The following is a 22,754-nucleotide window of genomic DNA, read 5'->3' as shown; positions in this document are numbered from 1 at the left end:
GGCCATAGTATTTTATATATAATTGCTAATTTTAACTATCAATGTGGAAGACTTCCAAACTAGGCATAGTAGTTGGTTAGTGGAATGTAGGACTCATAGGTCGACAATCCAACCCCAGGCCATGTTGGCAGTTATTCAGATTTTTAATTGGATGTTAGTGTCTGTCCAAACCTTTGAGAACATGTGCCTGTTCTATAAAACTCACCACCATGGTTGCCAATTGGCAGTTGTATTAGAGGAGCCAAAAACTGAATCACCATGGAGGCTGAACGACCTTCTCATTCAGGGTGTGTCCAGACTACAGTGTTTTTTTGAAAAAAACTTCCCCTGTGTCTAGACTGCTGCCACGTTCTTTCAAAAGTAAATCAAAAGAACGTGGCAGTTTTTTTGACCACAGAAAACCTTGTTTTATGAGGAATAACACCTTTTTTTATGAGGAATAACCCAGGACTGCCTGGGTGCTCTCTTTTGAAAAAGCGGATTGCTTTTTTTGCTTAAGAATTCTATATCACAAAAATGATGAAAGATTTCTGTTTTTGAATTCAAAAGTTTCTAATCAGCACTTGGAGGCAGTATCTTATCCACTGTGATTTTTTTTTTTTTTTACAAATCTGTTTATATATAATGAGTTCTTGTAAATGAAATGCTGGAATGATCTTAATTATTGCACTATGAACTAGAACATTGCAAGACCTTATTAGATTTATGCTTGAAATTAGTATTCCTAAATATTTTTATTTTTACGTAGCTATCTGGAATCTTTATGTGGATTAGCTGAATATGAGCTGTGAGCTGAATGTGAATAGATTCAATAGAGCACTAACTTGAAAGATTTAAAAAAAAAAACCAGGGTGGAATTAAACTGATTTTTCTAAGTGGACTGTGGTTAGAACTAGGAACCCTAGTTTTGTTCCTTCCTCTCCAATAAGATTTCTAGGCAGCTGGAATTGCCTTTACACTCATTTTCTTTGGTTTGATGCTTGTGGTTGATTTCATGAACTTGTGGAATTTATGGCCATTTTCACATTTTATAAATTTATCAAAGGTCTCGAAGAACACAAATTCAAGTTGACAGCATTTTTTGTGGGTCTGAATTTCATAGTCATTGACGAAATACTTGTGCACCATTTATTAGTACACAGAGACGCAGATGGATACAGTTTCTGTACATCTGCAGTTCTTTAAATGTTTCTAGTACTGTGAGATTAAAGGACTTTTCCAAAATTGTTTTGGGGTGAGAGGAGAAGAAATACGTTTTTGATAGTTTGTAATTTCCCAAGTATGGAACTAAATTTATATGCTTACACTTTTCAGTAATTTAAAAGTTCATTCTGAGCCTCTACATTTTTTGGAGCCTTGAGGCTTTTCCCCCCTTCTTTGATACCCCTGATTTCCAGGTTCTTCTGTCCCAGCTGAATGCAGACTGGATGTTGGGATTCTTTTTGGAAACAATCAGTGTAATCAATTATAGGTATTCAGTAGGGCAGTGGTTCTCAAAGTGCAGTCCCCAGACCACTAGTGGTCCGCGGCTGCCTCCCAGGTGGTCCACAGTTCGAGCTCAGCCCCTGACCCAGCCATAGATAAATTGAATCCTTTTTTGTTGGACATAAATTAATATTTTACTTGATTTAAAATGAAGTTTGATAAACTAACACGAGAAAGTTAATCTGTTTAATAATTCTAATTAAACCATTCTCCCTAGCTGCAGCACTAGCAAAATGGCTCGGGCATAATTATGTAATTAACAGTCACTTTCCATTAGCAACTGGTGGTTCTCAGAAAGCTTTGCATTGAGCTACGTGGTCCACGGGCCAAAAAGTTTGAGAACTACTGCAGGAGACAATGTCATAAATTAACCATTGTCCCGCACTTCCCCACACCCCTTGCTGTTCACAACTGAAATAGAACCTAGAACTGCAGCGCAGCAGTGTAGAATGTTATCACTAAGCTACAGGGTTTTTTTTAAATAGACGTTTTTTCAGATGTCTTTGAAATTTATAAATGTTATAAACATGCATACAAGATCCTTTAATTAAAAGGAAATATTTCAAAGTAATGAATTTTAGCTCCTCTCAATCCCCTCTATTTTATATAAACTGTAAATAAAATTATATTGATGTGCCAATTCTGAAGAAATTATAGAATATGATATTATAAGAATGCTGTGTATCTATTGGTATCTCTTACATGTTGACTCTTACATGTTAGATGGGCTGGCATGAGCCTCCTCTTCAGCAAGTGGTTGTCCTTGCTGTCCCAAACACTCTGTAGCCATTTGAGTTTCAGCACAATTGAGGTTTTTGAAGCTCCACTGCCGAGCCACTGGGTTGGGTGCATCTGTGTTTTCCATTTCTGAAGTTTTTTTGCTACTGGTGTATAGAACTTTTGTTTGACCCTTCAAACACATTTCCAGCCCACTGGAGACACACTTTGATTTTGAAGCAATGCTTATTCAAAAAGAAAATTCTGGTAGCAAACACATGAAGAGCTCTGCATGGGAAAAGGCTTTTAGATCAATGTTAGTCTCTTGAGGATCCCTGACTTTTTGCACTAACAATGTTGCCGATACTGTGATTTTTATTAAGGAAAGCCTAATGGCTGTTTCTCCACACCCCATTTCAAACTAATAGTTAAATGGATTCAGATACTAGACTGGTAAGTTTGATAAAATGTACTTTGCAGCTTTACAAAACCTTCCTGTACAAATGAGGTGAAGAATATGTTGTAATTTGCAAAGAATAGGATTTTTATGTATAATTGTAAGCTTTCAGTGGGGTACAGGATATTTGTATAAGGTTAGGGGTTTCATTTGTATAAGGTTGGGGGCAGTGGGAGAATAGGTTTATGGGCAGTCATTAAAATCACTTCAAGGACCATCTGTTTTAGAAAATAATGATATGTCATCATGGTATTTAGATAAGTCCTTTGCAAATGACAAGAAGGATGGACTACTTCATTGCTGTAGTTTGCAGTGTAATAAAAGTTAATGGTTATTTAACAACTGAGTAGATCCAAAGCTGGTATCTGAATCCTTCCTATGCTGTCAGATGTCTCTTAAGTCATGAACAATGTTTCAGCCTTCCTGTTGATCCTGGGCTGCTCTTTGCATGTTATCTATGTTAAATTCCCTGAAAGTTCCCTCCCTCTAAATCAGTGTTTCTTAAACTGTGTTCCGGGAAACACCGGTGTGCCGTGAGGCAGTCGGCGGTGTGCCACGGAGAACAACAGATTTCAAAATGGTCATTTTCTCCTCCCCCCCCCCCCCTCCGACACTCCCTCGCCCCCAACAAAAAATCCTTGGTGTTCCTCATTACAAAAAAATATTGTTTGGTGTTCCTTGGTCTTAAAAAGTTTAAGAAACACTGCTCTAAATACTGCTTGATGTAAGGATTCTTTCATTTGATCCTATTTACTGGCAAAATAAGAAAGCTATCCCCATTTAAAATTAGTATTAAATATTAAATATATATCTCCTGTGTAAGGAATTTCTGAGTAATAGGTCCCTAGAGTGGGGGCATATGAAAGAGACCTGATCTTTTTGTGTTCTTTAGTTTTCTCATCCATTCCCAAGGACCTGTTCCTCAGAAACCAGTCAACCAGAGGATAGTTCAAAGAAAATAACTGTTTTCTCATAGTGTTCTAGGGCTGTATGATTGCTGCAATTTAACTTGTCAATTTCCCTTTAAGATTTTGGAAATTACACTCACCCTGTAGCATTCGAAAATCTTAGGCTTTGTTACATGGAATAGGAAACCCCTTACCTGCCCCTGAGATTTTGAGAAAAATGAAAACAGGAATCTGAAAATGGAGCATATCTGTGAAGTAGGATATGAGGACAACAGCTGGAGCTGGGAGAGAGAAATGGTCAAAGATATTGAGGAAACCTCTTCTCCCATAACTCGCAAGATATTGAAAAGCTTCAGCAGCTGTCTAAGAAACAGGAAACAGCAGAGTTGGGAGATAAGCCTAGCTACTAAAAATTCAGCTCCCAGGAAGAACTTGCGACTGTTTTAAAATTACAAAAGGGAAACATCAAGTGAACATCCATCAGCTTCTGGGAAGATGACAGATGCTACTCACCTAATAAGATTTTCTGATTTCTTAGAGGAAAACCTCATTTTATTTATAGAGCCATTAGACAGTCAGTTTTTAAAGGGTTTAATAAAACATATATAGACTGCCTTGCCCTGCAAAAACTATTATTCCCCTGGGTAGAGAAAGTGACAGTGTGAGAGCATTAATGGCCTCTGCCTTTGGTTTCTGGCTATATACCCCACTCTCATTTGTGTTTTCCAACTCAAAGTGCTATTGTTTTTCATGATAACCCTGCACTTCAGTTCATAGTTCCTATGAACCATGGATGTATATTATATTTTATTTATTTTTATTTGTAGACATCTCTATAGCACTTGTTGTATCAGTGAGTCTAGTATGTGTATCACGTTTATATAAGCATTTGCATACTCTTTTCTGTATATGAGAAAAATCCTATATATGGCAAACACCATGAAAGTTAACTAAATACATTTTTGTATTAAATTTTGTTTTATCCCTGCCAAATCTCTCTCTCTATATACATAAAAGTTTATCCTGATGGGCGACAGAATGACATCATCACTCTGTCTGGCCGTGAAAGTGGCCAGAGAGAAGGGGATTGGTGAGCATCGCAAGCACAGGGCGCAGCCTGCCAATATTAATTTATATTCATAATCTGCATAATTACATACAGAAGGTAGACTTGCTGGTGTCATGGCAGCTGTCAGTTAAAAAACAAATCTGAAGTCATCACAAGCCAGTAGGGGCTTTGAGTATATGCCTCAAGGAACAGGAATAGAGAATGCTGATTACATTACTGTGTAATCCATAACAGTGGAAAGAACGTTGGTTTTGCAGATGTTTTCTTATGGATCAGAATAAAGATGTTCCAGTAAAATCTTTGCTGATATTGAGTGGAAGCTATTGCTTTTTAAAGTGAAAAAATACAGTAGGATTGGATGGGTGAATAAGTTTTTAAAAAAATCTGTAGAGATGATACAGTATCTACAGTATGTGTGTGTATATGATTTTTGACAGTGGATCCTGAATGTTGTTCTTATGAAATTTTGAAGCAACCCAGTGAGATTGATTACCCTGTTGCATGTTAATTCTCCTTATTATATTGTTTTTGCATCAACAAGGAGTCAAATCATTCTGTTTGTAAACTTTCTGATACAGAGTTTCTAGTAGTTCATTTGAAAACTGAAACCAATGTTTTACATATATTATAAGCAAAACTTACTTCCTTATTACAGGATAATGGAAAAAAATCTACCCATTTTGTTCTGTAGATATGCATATTGTCATGCTGTCTGAAATGGCTCAGAACTGAGTGTGCCAACCGCAGGGCAGACACTCCAAACTTGTTGTTTGCTCAATAATTAGAATTCACCAACCCAATAACAAATGTGAGCCCCAAAGTACTGCAGTAATCTTATAATAGAGTCACAGATGGTCCCCTTAGACACTGCAGTCTATCTGGCCGCCCAGACAAGATGAACTATATGATAAATGGTCACTTACACCATAAATCACAAAATATTGAGGCTTTTCCAAATTATGAGAGTCAGTCAGTTACCCAGGTCAGATTGAATCTTAGATCTTATACCAAAGACAAAACCTGTAGCTAATTCTGTAGGAAAGTACTTAAAAGTTGGTAGCCAAGAAACAGAAAAAAGGGCATGTCTTCACTCGCTGTGTGGGAGATCAGTGTTCTGGTGTTCAATTTAGCAGGTCTGTTGTAGGCCCGTACATTGATCTGGATGACTCCTGTACTCCTCGCCATCACAAGAAGTAAGGAAAGCCAATGACCTCCCACTGTGGGGCCACCGCCAAGCTCATATTAAGGGTAACCTTCCAGGTCTAGGGTAGACCTGGCCTAATAGTTTAAGCCAAATAGGCATATATACAAATGAGTTTCAGTCTGTGATTCAGAAGGGCAGAGTTGTAATAATATCAGTTCAGAGTGTTTTTTGAGGTTAACCCATGCCATCCATCATGGGGGATCTCTTTGCTTATGTTTAGGAATCTTTGACCCGCAGAATCCAGACAGTATAAAAGAGGTTGTTTCTCCTTGTCAGGGATTTTTATGCCCTACACTCTGGATCCTAAATCTGATGGGATGAGTTCATGTGTAGGTGTCTCCTTCCTGGAGGGAGTTAGGGATTGGTCCAGGTTCCAGATGGAGCAATTTGCATAGTCTGAGGCAAAGGACTGAGACAGCCTACAGTGAATGGAGTTGAAGGGAGTGGAGGGAGAGGAGTGACAAAAGGTCTGGTTTTGACTATGAAAAGCATAATGTTTATTAAAGAACTTAAAATCTTTGAATGTATGAAATCAGGTGGCTGTACTGCAAAGTTAAGAAAAATACTTGTGATCATTCAGCAGTAACAGAAGTTAACATGGCATAGTTATTCCTATCCATTGAACCAGATCTATTTAATCTCTGTTCATGTCAAATGTGCGTATTGCCATTCTGTTGTCTTGAGAGCTATGCCATGCTTCATCAGACAAAACTGTCAGGTGAAGGAATGGATCTGTGGGTGTCTTGCTTTCTTGGCTGATAATATTCAGACTAGGGATTGGTGAGAGAAGGGGAAGCGATGATGACTAATTGCATAATTGCCCCCAGCCAATCAATCTACAAGAGTCTGTGTTCACTCCAGTGTTCTCTAAAAATTGTGCGCTTATGCGACCGCTCAGAAGAAATTCAAATGCCACCCAACTGATTAGCAGAGTGCCCACAGATAGGTTTTGTGTTTTTATTGATGGTGCATATTTGCACATGCTAAGTGAACCTAAAATAATTCTGCACATGAATGGCAAAGATTAAAGGGAACATTGATTGACTTCATACCTTTTGTGTTTTTTGATTTAATACACATTTTCATTAAGCTTAGAGAGCATCCAAACTAAAGCAAGCACACTGTTTGCTTAGGTTCTAATCTGTGGTAATTTGGAATAACAAATTTAGAGAATGCAATCTGGTAAGTACACCAGGCTTTCTTGTCGCTCTTAAAAACAGGCGGTTGTTAAATGATATTTCCATACTTTTGATTTCTAACTTTTTGTTAAGTTTATTTGAGATAATTTAAGAGTATTTAGGATCCAGAAGGTGTCAGATGAAAACAGCACCTTTGTTTTCAACCCTAGCCATCGGTCTCTTGGTTTTGATCTTTCTAGCTGGCAATCTGAGCAACAAGTAATTTCCGACACTTTCTTTTCTTTCAATTACCCGTTGTTTTGAGGGAGTGCCACATGGTGCTTGGGAATGGCCATTCTGACATTTAAGGTGTGTTGCTTAACTCCGTGACATTTTCCTGAGGTATCAAGGGTTGCGAGGCCCCTTGCTAGCAGCTGCCCTTGGTGTGAGGGAGCCTTGTCTGTGCCAGCCAAGGGGTCAGTTCCCTGACAACCCTAGTCACAGGCAGCACAAGTATTCTCTTTTCAGCCTGCACAGGCACTGCTGTCCCTCATGCAGGTTAGCAATAGGCATGCTCCAACCCTTGAGTTGTCTGAGTGTCCCATGTTCTGCTAGTCACTCTCAGCATTTATAGATCCATTACTCCCAAAAGAATAATACACACCAGCTTATTAGCTTCATCTTAGTATACAGCTCCACTTAGCACACAGCTCTTAGATTTATTTGTAGAGAAATCAAGTACATCTTTAACAAAGTACCTCGCTTCTTTGTTAGAGAGCAAGTAGGATTAATGGAAATGAAAGGTTACATGTAAAATAAAATCATAACATGCATTCTTGCATGATCTCAAAATAAAAAAGGAGTCATATAAAAAATGGAAACTAGGACAAATAACAAAGGATGAATATAGGCAAGCAACACGGGAATGCAGGGGCAAAATGAGAAAGGCAAAGGCACAAAATGAGATCAAACTAGCTACAGGCATAAAGGGAAACAAGAAGACCTTTTATAAATACATTAAAAGCAAGAGGAAGACCAAGGACAGGGTAGGCCCACTGCTTAGTGAGGAGGGAGAAGCAGTAACAGGAAACTTGGAAATGGCAGAGATGCTCAGAGATGACTTCTTTGTTTCGGTCTTCACCGAGAAGTCTGGAGGTGTGCCTAACATAGTGAATACAAGCAGAGAGAGGGTAAGTTTAGAAGATAGGATACACAAAGAACAAGTTAAAAATCACTTAGGAAAGTTAGATGTCAGCAAGTCACCAGGTCCTGATGAAATGCATCCCAGGATACTCAAGGAGCTGATAGAGGAGGTATCTGAGCCTTTAGCTATGATCTTTGAAAAATCATGGAAGACAGGGGAGATTCCAGAAGACTGGAAAAGGGCAAATATTGTGCCCATCTATAAAAAGGGGAATAAGAACAACCCAGGAAACTACAGACCAGTCAGTTTAACGTCTGTCCCGGGTAAGATAATGGAGCAGGTAATTAAGGAAATCATATGCAAACACTTGGAAGGTAATAAAGTGATAGGGAATAGCCAGCATGGGTTTGTGAAGAACAAGTCATGCCAAACTAATCTGATAGCTTTCTTTGATAGGATAACGAGCCTTGTGGATAAGGGAGAAGTGGTGGATGTCATATACCTAGACTTTAGTAAGGCATTTGATACGGTCTCGCATGATATTCTTATTGATAAACTAGGCAAATATAACTTAGATAGGGCCACGATAAGGTGGGTGCATAATTGGCTGGATAACCATAGTCAGAGAGTTGTTGTTAACGGTGCTAAATCCTGCTGGAAAGGGATAACAAGTGGAGTTCCGCAAGGGTCTGTTTTGGGACCCGTACTGTTCAATATCTTCATCAATGATGTAGATATTGGGATAGAGAGTACGCTTATTAAGTTTGCAGATGATACCAAACTGGGTGGGGTTGCAACTTCTTTGGAGGATAGGGACATAATTCAAAATGACCTTAGCAAGTTAGAGAAATGGTCAGAGGTCAACAGGATGAGGTTTAATAAAGAGAAATGCAAAGTGCTCCACTTAGGAAGGAACAATCAGTTCCATACATACAAGATGAGAAGCGACTGTCTAGGAAGGAGCATGGCGGAAAGGGATCTAGGCGTCATAGTGGACCACAAGTTGAATATGAGTCAACAGTGTAATGTTGTTGCAAAAAAAGCAAATATGATTCTAGGTTGTATCAACAGGTGTGTTGTAAGCAAAACTCATGAAGTCATTCTGCCGCTCTACTCTGCACTAGTTAGGTCTCAGCTGGAGTACTGTGTCCAGTTCTGGGCGCCACATTTCAAGAAAGATGTGGAGAAATTGGAAAGGGTACAGAGAAGAGCGACAAGAATGATTAAAGGTTTAGAGAACATGACCTATGAAGCCAGGCTTCATGAACTGGGCTTGTTTAGTTTGGAAAAAAGAAGATTAAGGGGGGGCATGATAGCGGTTTTCAAATATCTAAAAGGGTGTCACAAGGAGGAAGGAGAAAATGTGTTCTTCTTGGTTACTGAGGACAGGACAAGGAGTAATGGGCTTAAAGTGCAGCAGGGGAGGTTTAGATTGGACATTAGGAAATAATTCCTAACTGTCAGGGTGGTCAAATATTGGAATAAATTGCCAAGGGAGGTGGTAGAATCTCCCTCTCTGGAGATATTTAAGAACAGGTTAGATAGACATCTGTCAGGGATGGTGTAGACGGAGCTTGGTCCTGCCTTGAGGGCGGGGGGCTGGACTCGATGACCTCTCGAGGTCCCTTCCAGTCCTATTATTCTATGATTCTATGATTCTAGAGCCTAAACATAACTAACAAGATGCTCTCTTGTCTAATAAAGTACCATTATTCAAAATCCTCAACATTTTTTAATCAGGATGACTGATACCTTCCTTTATGAGACAAGCCCTTTGGCAGCTTGTCTCTCCAGGTGAAGGATACAAGGGCATCTTTTTGTACCCTTCCCTGCTATTTATCTATTCTTGTTAATTTCTTCTCTTAAAGTTTCCTGCAGTCTTTTTATTAGCAGTTTACTCAATATACAAATTTACTTCCATTGTAAGATGCACACTACATTCTGGTCAGCTAGGAACATAAATGTTTGCCACTTCCTATCTCATGGAACCTGTCTTAAGGCATGCTTCCTCTGGGAGACCTGCTTTTAACTAAAATACCTTACAAATATAATTACCAATACAGTGAAACCTTTGTTATCTGGCACTCTGTTAACCAGAAAACTTTATTAACCAACATTGCCCTCCGCCACAATACTGTCACATCTTCAGGTGCGCAGACCTGGCTTGGTTTACCATGATTGGCTTAACAATTTTTTATGTAAGTACTAATCATCTTTAACTCAAAATAGAAATGTGAGACCAACTGCCTTACACTACAAAACTATCAATATTAAAAACTTGAGTTTTACTATTTTGTCCATTGTGTTTTCCTATGTTGATAAAACCAGAATTTTTAGATAACCAGAATGCCCTAATTCCCGAGCGTGCCAGATAACACATGTTTTACTGTATATATAAATATGTCCTTACCTATTATCCACATGCACATTTTGCAAAGATTATGATCAGTGTGATACAGCCTGATGCATTTTGGTAAACTAGTACATAAGTACCAGACCGTGTAGTTCTGTAGGCATACGGTAAATAAAATGTGTTCATACTGAATTGCATCAACTATGTTAATTACTTAAAAAACTCACTAATGCAGTACCTATCACAAGGTATTTCATTTCTTTTCTGACAATTGAAGAGAGTTGCAATGGTGGAGAGCATGAATGTTTGAATTTTGAAGTGGCTTATATTGAATTGCACAACTAATATTGACAAATACTGAATAATAGGGATTTTATAACATTGTGATTGGTGTTTTTTATAGTCCATTTTACTGGGGACATGTTTAGTATGGGTTAGATGATTGACACAATGACATTCTTAATTTTTTGTGTGTGTTTGTTTAGTTGTTGGATAAATTAAAAGATCGCTGGATGCACACTGGTTTATGGAGAAACCTGGAGCTGGTTAAAACAGTCATTGCAGAGCCTAAAGGGGGAGACAAAGCTGACTTTGATGCACTGCTGCAGATATATTATGACGCAATAAAATATAAAGGAGAAAAAGGTAATGGAATGGGTGAGGATGTCTGAATATTTATCTCACATTAAGTAGTTAATGTAGACTTTTCAGACAGAAAGTGTGGCTGATATTTTAAAATATTTCAAAGTCAGACTAAGATCGTGTTGTACAGTTTATTTTACTATGATTTGATATTTTTGGACTTGAGAGGAATTGTGCCATATCATGGTGTAATGTATTCATGTAATGTATTTGTAATGTACAAAACTTAGTTAAAATAACATGGAGGCAAAGTCAAGCACTATGAAGTTAGGAAATGCCAGGATTAGCTTTTGTTCAGCGTCCTTGTGCATATACAATATGATACAGTCTTTAATTGCATTATCACGTACTGTCTGTTCCCTGGGACACTGCTCTTTGAGTGACTGTGCACATATACTTTCTACCGGAGATGTTTGTGAACCCAGTGCACTCAAGCCAGAGACTTTTTCCAGCAGTACCAGCAGGCAGTACATGCAACTCTTTATCCTTATGCACAGAGCAAAGGAAGGAGTGAAGCCACCTTTCCTCTTTCCCCCGTTCCTTTTTACTGCCCTTGATGAGAGCTGGCAATCCCTGTTGCTCTTGAGCTTTGATTTTCTTCATTACCCAGTTTACAAAAATATTTTATCTATACAACTAAATTAAAAGTACATATTGTTTTTAGATAATTTAATGGTTGGCATGTCTGCATGGTATGGCAATGTGCACTACGAGGATGTGATTTTTAAAGCACACTAACATGTTTGCATTAATTTGCCCATGTAGGCCAGGCTGGTGCATGTTAAAAGTTCCTAGTACACTTTACCATAGTACTGTTTGAAATAGCACTATATTAAAGCACACTAGGGAACTTCTGATGCACTTAGGGTAATGCAGCCTGTGGGAGTATGAATTCCAATCAGAGAGGTGGGTAAGAGGTGGCAAGCTGGCCGGATCCAGGCTGCCACACCACTGAATCCAGCCTGCGGCCACCTCGCTAGGACCCTTACTACACAGCAGTTCATGCCGCTTCTAGCAGCTGGCTGCTAATTGTTCTGGATTCTAGAGAGGGATGGGGAGGCTTCGCACTGTGTCCCCACTCTCTAGCAAAATCTCTCAGGTGCCATTGGCAAGTTTCTGGCCAATAGAAGCTGAGAAATTTTGCTGGAGGCAGGGCAATGAGTGAAGCTTCTTCCCTCCCCCCTCCCCATGCTGGAGCAGAGCCACATGGAGCAGTCAGCCCAGCAGACAGGCAAGGAGCCTGTCTCAGGTTCCTGTAGGGCTGCTGGCTGGGAGCCGCCTACGTAAGTGCCTCCCAGCCACAACCTGCCTCTTTGCCCTCCTCCCCTAACTACTTGCATCAGGCCACCACCCAAACACTCTATATCCCCTCTCCCCACCTTCTCCAGGTCACAGCTCCTTCCCAGACACTGCACTCCTTCCTACACCCCTCCCCCAGGCCAGAATCCTCTCCCGCTCCTCCTGGACCCTGGACCCCAAGCCCCTGCCCCAGATCATAACCCCCTTCTTCACCCAAACTCCCTCTTAGATTCCACGTCATCAGCTGCACCCCAGTCCTCTAAACCAAGCTCCCTTCTACACACCCCCCCCGCTGTCCCAGACCTTGCACCCCCTCCATAGAAGTGCGACTCTTGACCACTTACCAAAATCTTGGAGTAGCCTCTCCATTAAATATTATTTCTCACTCCTGCCCTATCATGTACACAAACCAGACTGTTAGTGTCTTTCACTGTGCAAAGATCCCTAGGATTTAAATAGTGTGCCCTGTGCGTTTCCTGATTGATTTGGGTAAGGGAGATGTGAAGAACAAATGTCCAAATGATGAAGCAAAAGGACTTCTGGGTAAGTTATATTTAGTCAGAAAAGTGATTAAAATCCCTATTCATCACCTGACCTTGACCACAAGATGATGTCTAGGAGTATCCCTTTGGCTGTGTCTGTCTCAGAGCTGGAACTAGAGGGAAAGCTATATTCCCCTGCCTCTCCCCAGTGCCTCTTCAAAGCATTTGAAGTCATCTTCAGCCTCTGAGACTGACAGACTATTGAAGTCTCATTCTGTGCCCCCAAAAAGGGACAAATCCTCTAAAAAGTCTTCTGGTACCGAGTCCAGGTCTGTTCACAAACACAGCCTTTCATTGGAACCATCTGAGGTAGCACTGGCAGCACCAGTGGGGAATCTGAGACTTGTGTTTTCTCCTCTAGAAGAAATATATGAGGACCTTGGCACTATTTGGCTTCGATACTAATACTATGGGTGACACCAGCATTCATTGTGTTAAAAGAGCTATTGTGACTCTTTCTTAATTGACCAGTACCAGTGATTGCAGTTGGTACTTTTAATCTCCCCAGTACTGCCAGCTCTGTGTGCATAATATGCAGCGTGTAACACAGGCACTGCCTGGTACCAGCAGTGTTGACTAATCTCTCTGCCTTCTGTCTACCTGGACTGCTTCTACTGACACTGATGGCTACGCCTTCAGTATCAGTACTGCCAGTGCAACACCCACACTCCTTGTCATCTCTTAACCTGAGCAATATAGTTTTTGGTGGGGGCAGGCAATTGCCTTGCTTGCTGCTCCCTCATGCCCATTCTAGCTTTTATATCCAGAAAACCATTTATGACAGCACAGGAGTGCAGTGGAGTTTTTATAACATGATGGGGAAGGAAGCTCAGAACAAAAAAGATTGAGAGCCGCTGTCCTAGTACACTCCTTAAGTTTGTGCCTAAGGTTGTCACTGCAATCCACCTCAATCATACTAGACATCTCTCAATATTCTTTCCAGAGCCCTGCTTTAGCAAAGCTGAAGAAAAGTTTCATATTCTAGGTGTTTGAAGGGCTCTGTAGTTCTTCCTGGACTGCACAGTCAGTTGGTGCTGCAGTCGTCTTTCCAGTAAACCAAGGTCCTACCACCCTTAAGGAAACTTCTGGAATGGAATGTATATGTGCACAATCAGTGGAAAATAAAAATGGTTACCTGTGCTGCAACTTGTTCTTCCAGATGTGTTGTGCACATACGCATTCCATAACTTTCCCACTTTCACTGCTACTTGGGATATTCATTAGAAGGAATGAAGAGGGAGGCAATACCCACACCTCTTTTTATACCTTTGGCTGCATGCATGAGGCAGCCGGGATGCATGTTCCGGCTGCTGGCATTTCTGGCAGAAGTCTGATTCTAGTCCATTGAGTGCATATGTATGAGTGAGATGTATGTACACAACACATCTCAAAGAACAACAGTTAATATCCTGGTAAGTAAGCATTTCCCCCTCCCCGCACCACCTGCTGAGCCCTTGCCTAGCCAGTCCCAGTTTCTCCCTCTGGGTTCCCTTGATGGTTTCTAGCGTCTGTCCCCAGGCTCCTAGTGTCAGTCTGCTTCCCATGCTCCTGATCTGATGTTAGTTTTCCCCTCCCTGGGCTCCTCATCCTAATATCCACCCCAAGTTCCTTGTCATATCGTCCCAAATCCTTGCCCAACCCTAAGCATCTCCACTGGTATTTCTCTCTCCAATTTCTCTTCTCCACACTGTTTCCAAACTACTCCCTCCATTGCCACCTCCTCCCTGCAGGTCTGGGTCCCATCCTCTTTTCAGTCAAGCGACTTCCTCTTTTCCACAGAAAAGCTTCTGCTGTCATTCCTAAAATGTTCAACCTCTGAACTGACCACGAGATTCTCCTAATTTAATGGCAACGGTAGTCTCTCAGATAACTAGATCCTGAATTATTCTTATAGTTAACTTTCTGTGCAGTGTGTACAGTGTGTGTACAATGTAATATGAATGTAATATGTTTACCCTGTTCATTTCTTAGCAAAGCCACCATTTTGCGAAGCATAGAAACATATTTACTGTGCATGACTTTACAAATTTAATCTTATACTTTTTTTTAAATACAGTCAGTACAGCATGATAGTAAGTAAGAGAATATCAGTGTTGAAATTAAAATGAACAGCCCTAATGCTATCGCTAGGTAGAGCTTTCCCCTATGATGCACTTCTATTATGCCCTTACAAGTGTAATATGAAAATTGCTAATTCAGCACATCACTATTATGTCTAAATTATATTAGCTAACATAATACTTTAGAAAAATCATGTATTTTTATTTCTGCTCACTGTTTTCAAACTGATACATATTGCATTATGCTGTATTAATTTTAGTCCTGTCAAAGAATACTTTAAAATTGTCTTCTGATAATTGATTTATTCCCAGAATGATTGCTAAATCTTCTTTTCTTTGTTCAAGATGGTGCACTTCTCATAGCAGTATGCCGGGGTAAAGTTAGTGAAGGCTTGGATTTTTCTGATGATAATGCCCGAGCTGTTATAACTATTGGTATTCCATTTCCAAATGTAAAAGATCTTCAGGTAGGACATCAACACTTAACCAAAACATTTATAACTTGAATTTGTTATGTCTAAAATACTTCACCATGTACAGAATGCTATATTACCTAATTTTGTTCAAGACTCTCACCTGGCCTCATTTTGAATTCTTCAGCATGCTTTCTACATGGTAAAATTGAGAGGTTGTGAGGTTTTTAACACTGCATACTAAGTAATTTCATTTTAAGCTGTGTTTGAACACAGCTACATTACAGTATTTCTTCATTATTTCATAAATAAAGACTATTTATTTATCTGATATTGTAGCATACATGGTACCTACATATGGTCCAGTGTAAATTATGGGGATTTTTTTAATTTACTTGAGGTTGTTTCCTAAGAGAATAAATAACAGATACAATTTAAACTAAGACTCTTAAAATGGGTAAAATAGGTTGAAAGGCAAAGGGGAGATAACCCAGTGTTGTAAGACTTTTATTAATTCTTTCATTGTTGTCTTATTGTTGGTTGCTGCATGTCCCCCTTCGGTCCCCATCACCTTCTTTAAAATCCCCGTGTGTGTAGCACTCTTCATTTAGCCCGGGAGTAGATAGTAAACTTTTTGGCAAAGCTAATGTTCATGCTCAGCTTGCCTCTTTAAGGTATAAAATTATTCCATGAAATAATCTCTTCCTGGAAGCTGAAAACATTACTTTTTAATATAATTTAGCTTTAGCTGACTTGAGGCATAGCTCTTAAAGTGTCTTCTAAATGTGAATGCCTAAATTAACTAAATTTCTTGGTCAGTTTGTATCTTTGAGTTGGCTAAACTATCAACCCCTTATGCTGCTGAGAAATTTTCACGAGTACACTCACTGACTTCGTTGGGACTATTTGTGTCAGTAACAGCTCATCAACGTGTGTAAAAGGGCTCATGTTTAGGTCCATTGTTGTTCTGAAAAGGGATTAAAAATAAAGTATGAAAGATGTAACGGGTAATCTGAGAGAGACTGACTTGCGGTGCATTTACCCTCCTAAAAAGAGTACCCATTGTACGTGTAAATAATACAATTTGTTGTTGTAGTTTGCAACCCTGATTGTTGGTTCAATCTTTATGGGGGTGATAGAGAAATATTCATGAAGAAGCGGGACCTGACGTTGGCAAAACTCTGGCATAATACAGACAGAAGTTGTGGAAGCTTTGCCACATAACTGTCAGTGCATTTTAGTCCTCATTTGCATTTGTTGAGTTATTGTTATTGTCTGTTACATCAAATTCAGTGAGAGATTTGGTTCTGAGCGCTTGTCTATACTTCCAGCTAAATTGGCACTCTTGTGATGGATGCAGTAGTGTTGATTTAGATCTGGTAAAGACAAGTTAAGTCACTGTCAGGGTGCTCTCCCATTGATGTCTGTGCTGCAACTCCCTTAAAGGTGATGGGAGAGCATCTCCCATGGACATAGTGTGGTGCAGACACCATTGTAAGTCATCCTAAATTACATAACTTACATAACTGAAGTAACATAGCTTAATTCGATTTACAGCTTGTCACTCAGCCCTGAGTGCTTGCAAAGTAGTTTCACATCACCGAGTGGTGGCATATTTCATGACTCTCAGCCACTCCCTTGAAAGAAACAGAAATCAGGAAACTCAATTGATGTACTAATTGGAAATCTAAATATGTTGTACAGCATATGGTAGAGGTGGACATGCTTGAGGTATATTTCCAGTGGGACTGAATTCCAAAAACAAGGGCATGCTATGGAGAGAGGCAATCTACAAATTATCTCTGTAGCTTAATTCTTTCTTTGTACTACAGCACCTAGCAGTATGGGGCTCCGGACCATGATTAGATGTTATAGAAGCACCAACATTTATAATGATTGATTAGTTAGATTTCAGAATACATCATCTTAAATGTAGTCTTCATATTTTTAATTCTCTTTCCCTACAACTGTAACTCTTGTCCACCTGCTTTATCATGAATAACACAACCTGACATCCTCCAGCAGATAATTCTACTGGTTGCCACATGAGCAAGATAAATTGGATAATAGAATTACTAATTTATACTAATAGATTCACATAATCTAATACAGGAATAAAGAAAATACAGATCAGAGGTCCCATAAGTGAAAGTTTTCCAAATTGTCTGAAGCCATTTCTTTCACTGTTAAGTGAAGCAAGGACTGCCAATCTCAATACTGAAAATCTATGCACAATATTTCAGTGAACAGAATAGGGGACTGCTTATATACACTGAAGGAATCAGTGTGTTTTCATTACATGCAATGTGATATCTTGCTATTGACATTTGTTAGGTATAATAATTTAGGAGTATTTACCACTTTTCTATTCACAACATTTGAAGTATTTTTCTTTTACTGCTATATTTGTTTTATGGGTGCCTGGTTTACACCCAAAGATATATTGCTACAGAGAGTAGAATTTGTTCTTGGCTTACCAGTAACAAACAGTCGAATGGAAGAAGTATTCAGTCTGTTGAAAAGTATTTAAAGAGAGAAGTCAAGAGTGCAGTCAATAGCAAAGCTGTTCTTGTGCTTAAGGTGAATGTTAATGACACACATTCACTGTTTCAACTCATTTAGCACAGCAACTTACTGGAAAATATTCACCAGTTCCTAGAAATGTGCCTGTTTTTCTGTTGAGTTAGAAGGTGGCAGTAGTAACACCTGGCCACATTTAAAAGTGTACTTTTGTCTTCACTATGACTGTTTCAAAACTCTTAAAAAAATTGCCAACTAAGTGTCCCAGTTTTTATTTTGAAAATATGGCCACGACAATAAAGTAGCACTGTTTGGAGGTGGATGCAACTCCTCTAAAATAAGACAGTTGTTTAAACAAAAAACAATTTCATTCTCCATGTTCATTTTTAAATTTAAATAAAATTAATGGAGATTGCCTATCTCCTAGAACTGGAAGGGACCTTGAAAGGTTATCATAGAATCCTAGAATACTAGGACTGGAAGGGACCTCGAGAGGTCTTTGAGTCTCGTCCCCTGCCCTCATGGCAGGACCAAATACTGTCTAGACCATCCCCGATAGACATTTATCTAACCTACTCTTAAATATCTCCAGAGATGGAGATTCCACAACTTCCCTGGGCAATTTATTCCAGTGTTTGACTACCCTGACAGTTAGGAACTTTTTCCTAATGACCAACCTAAACCTCCCTTGCTGCAGTTTAAGCCCATTGCTTCTTGTTCTATCCCCAGAGGCCAACATGAACAAGTTTTCTCCCTCTTCCTTATGACACCCTTTTAGATATCTGAAAACTGCTATCATGTCCCTCCCTCAATCTTCTCTTTTCTAAACTAAACAAACCCAATTCCTTCAGTCTTCCCTCATAGGTCATGTTCTCTAGACGTTTATTCTCATTGCTCTTCTCTGGACCCTCTCCAGTTTCTCCACATCTTTCTTGAAATGCGATGCCCAGAACTGGACACAATACTCCAACTGAGGCCTAACCAACACAGAGTAGAGCGGAAGAATGACTTTTTGTGTCTTGCTCACAACACACCTGTTAATGCGTCCCAGAATCATGTTTGCTTTCTTTGCAATAGCATCACACTGCTGACTCATATTCAACTTGTGGTCCACTATAACCCCTAGATCCCTTTCTGCCATACTCTTTCCCAGACCGTCGCTTCCCATTCTGTATGTATGAAACTGATTGTTCCTTCCTAAGTGGAGCACTTTGCATTTGTCTTTATTAAACTTCATCCTATTTACCTCAGACCATTTCTCCAGTTGTCCAGATCATTTTGAATTATGACCCTTTCCTCCAGATTAGTCGCAACCCTCCCAGCTTGGTATCATCTGCAAACTTAATAAGCATACTTTATATACCAATATCTAAATTGTTGATGAAGATATTGAACAGAGCCGGTCCCAGAACAGACTCCTGCGGAACCCCACTCGTTATGCCTTTCCAGCAGGATTGTGAACCATTAATAACTACTCTCTGAGTATGGTTATCCAACCAGTTATGCACCCACCTTATAGTAGCCCCATCTAAGTTGTATTTACTTAGTTTATTGATAAGAATATCATGCGAGACCGTATCAAACGCCTTACTAAAGTCTAGGTATACCACATCCACCGCTTCTCCCTTATCCACAAGACTCATTATCCTATTAAAGAAAGCTATCAGATTGGTTTGACATGATTTGTTCTTTACAATTCCATGCTGGCTGTTCCCTATCACCTTGCTACTTTCCAAGTGTTTACAGATGATTTCCTTAATTACTTGCTCCATTATTTTCCCTGGCACAGAAGTTAAACTAACTGGTCTGTAGTTTCCTGGGTTGTTCTTATTTCCCTTTTTATAGATGGGCACTATGTTTGCCATTTTCCAGTCCTCTGGAATCTCTCCTGTCTCCCATGATTTTTCAAAGATGATAGCTAGAGGCTCAGATACCTCCTCTATCAGCTCCTTGAGTATTCTAGGATGCATTTCATTAGGCCCTGGTGACTTGCAGGCATCTAACTTTTCTAGGTGATTTTTGACTTGTTTTTTTTTTTTATTTTACCTTCTAAAACTACCTCCTTCCCACTAGCATTCGCTATGTTAGGCATTCCTACAGACTTCTCGGTGAAGACCGAAACAAAGAAGTCATTGAGCATGTCTGCCATTTCCAAGTTTCCTGTTACTGTTTCTCCCTCCTCACTGACCAGTGGGCCTACCCTCTCCTTGGTCTTCCTCTTGCTTTTAATGTATTTATAAAAAGTCGTCTTCTTTCCCTTTATTCCTGTAGCTAGTTTGAGCTCATTCTGTGCCTTTGCCTTTCTAAACTTGCCCCTGCATTCCTGTGCTATTTGCCTATATTCATCCTTTGTAATTTGTCCTACTTTCCGTTTTTTATATGACTCCTTTTTTATTTTTAGATCATGCAAGATCTCGTGGTTAAGCCAAGGCGGTCTTTTGCCGTATTTTCTATCTTTCCGACACATCAGAATAACTTGCTTTTGGCCCCTTAACAATGTCCCTTTGAAAAATTGCCAACTCTTCTCAGTTGTTTTTCCTCTCAGTCTCGATTCCCATGGGACCTTACCTATCAGCTCTCTGAGTTTACCAAAATCCTCCTTCCTGAAATCCATTGTCTCTATTTTACTGTTCTCCCTTATACACTTCCTTAGAATTGTGAACTCTATGATTTCATGATCACTTTCACCCAAGCTTCCTTCTGCTTTCAAATTCTCAACCAGTTCCTCCCTATTTGTTAGGATCAAATCTAGAACAGCTTCCCCCCGGTAGCTTTTTCAACCTTCTGAAATAAAATGTTGTCTCCAATGCAGTCTAAGAACTTATTGGATAGTCTGTGCCCTGCAGTGTTATTTTCCCAACATATATCTGGATAGTTGAAGTTCCCCCATCTCCACCAAATCTTGGGCTTTGGATGATTTTATTAGTTGTTTAAAAAAATCCTCGTCCACTTCTTCCACCTGGGTAGATGGCCTGTAGTAGACTCCTAGCATGACATCACCTTTGTTTTTAATCCCTTTTAGCCTAACCCAGAGATTCTCAACACTTCCGTCTCCTATGTCCATCTCCACCTCACTCCAAGTGTGTTCGTTTTTAATGTATAAGGCAACACCTCCTCCCTTTTTTCCCTGTCTATCCTTCCTGAGCAAGCTGTACCCTTCCATATAAACATTCCGATCATGTGTATTATCCCACCAACAATGTCATAATTGTACTTATTTATTAGCACTTCCAGTTCTTCCTGCTTATTTTCCATACTACTTGCATTTGTATATAGGCATCTAAGATCCTGATTTGACCTTGTCTCCCAGTTTTGCCCTGACCCTCCTTTCTCTCTGCCATTGTAGCCCATGCTTCCTCCCCTTTCCGACCCATCTCCCAAATCTCTATGTTCTCCACTTACCTGTGGGCTTTGCTCACCTGTCCCCGTCGAACCTAGTTTAAAGCCCTCCTCATTAGGTTAGCCATTCTGTATCCAAATAGGGTCTTCCCCCTCCTTGTAAAGTGGACACTCTCCCTGCTTAGCAGTCCTTTCTGGAATAGCATCCCATGGTCGAGGAAGCCAAAGCCCTCCTGGCAACACCATCTTCGCAGCCAGGCATTCACCTCCAGGATGCACCTGTCTCTGCCTGGGCCCCTACCTTCGACAGGAAGGATCGAAGAGAATACCACTTGTGCTCCAAATTCCTTCACCCATACTCCCAGAGTCCTGTAGTCACTCTTGATCTGCTCAGTGTCACATCTCACAGTATCATTAGTGCCCACATGGATGAGTAGCATGGGGTAGTAGTCAGAGGGCCGGATAATCCTCGACAATGCCTCCTTAACATCTCGGATACAGGTCCCCGGCAGACAGCGTACCTCCCGTGATCAAATATCAGGGCAACAGATGGGCGCCTCCGTCCCCTTCAGAAGAGAGTTCTCCGATCGCCACTACCCTACGTTTCCTATTCGCAGTAGTGGCATCAGACCTCCCAGCCTTGGAGGTACGGGGCTTCTCCTCCTCCGGTGTAGGGGCTGATTGCTTATCTCCTGTATAAAGAAGAGCATAACGGTTTCCTAGTACCACGGCGGGAGGGTTCAGAGCAGGGGTGGAGCAGTGCCTGCTGCCAGAAGTAACCAGCTTCCACTGTCCACTCTGAGCCGTCTCCTTCTCCACCAGTGGTGTGTCCCCAGTCCTGTGTACCGGAACAGCTACCTCAGCTGTCTCCTAATGAACACGGTCCAGGAATTTCTCATGGATGAGGGTGCTCCTCAACCTAGCCACCACTTCCTGTAGCTCTGCCACCTGCTGCCTGAGAGATTCTACCAGCAGGCACCTTTCGCCTTGGATGATCTCCCCAGCCTGGATATCAATAAGTGGGAATTGCAATCCCCAGTCCCTGCAAAACCACACCAGGATCTGGGTAGAGGCATCCATGCTCAGGTGCTCTGTCTGGCTACAGAAGCAGTGCTAGCACAGGTGTTGCGGGTCTTCCTGACCATCGTAGGCCTCCCTCTGTCAAACTCCCCTGTCTGTAGCTCCTGTCCGCTTTGCTCCCTGGTCGCTCTGCCTCTGGCTTTTAAAGCCTGCTTGCCTAGGTCAGGCCTCCCCCCTCGTAAGTCACACAGGGGAAGGCTGACCAGATGCAATCAAGAGAACAAAGAGTCAGGCACTCAGTCCCAACTGCCACAGCAGTCACCTGAAATCAGATTCAGAATTCAACAAAATTCAAACAGTTGAGCAAACTCCCTCACACCAAAAGCAAGTACTCTCACCAAGTAGCCTGTTCAGCAGCAGGATCTCTTGCAGTCCCCCTCAAACTCTCCTGTCTGCTTCCATTG

At 40.5% G+C, this 22,754-nt stretch overlaps 1 protein-coding gene across 5 annotated transcripts in view; it reads left to right on the top strand.

Annotated features, from left to right (window-relative positions):
* Nucleotides 1-22,754, top strand: part of BRIP1 (BRCA1 interacting DNA helicase 1) — a 164,349-nt gene that overhangs the window by 104,746 nt on the left and 36,849 nt on the right. For all 5 annotated transcript variants that reach the window (XM_089772173.1, XM_089772174.1, XM_089772175.1 and 2 more), the window contains 2 exons: nucleotides 10,941-11,100; nucleotides 15,344-15,465. In XM_089772173.1, coding sequence (XP_089628299.1) covers nucleotides 10,941-11,100; nucleotides 15,344-15,465 — 282 coding nt within the window. The remainder of the gene's footprint in view (nucleotides 1-10,940; nucleotides 11,101-15,343; nucleotides 15,466-22,754) is intronic.

Source organism: Pelodiscus sinensis, chromosome 21, assembly GCF_052426305.1.
Source record: "Pelodiscus sinensis isolate ZL-2025 chromosome 21, ASM5242630v1, whole genome shotgun sequence".
Classification (NCBI taxonomy): Eukaryota; Metazoa; Chordata; order Testudines; family Trionychidae; genus Pelodiscus; species Pelodiscus sinensis.
This window is presented reverse-complemented; position numbering and strand designations above follow the sequence as displayed.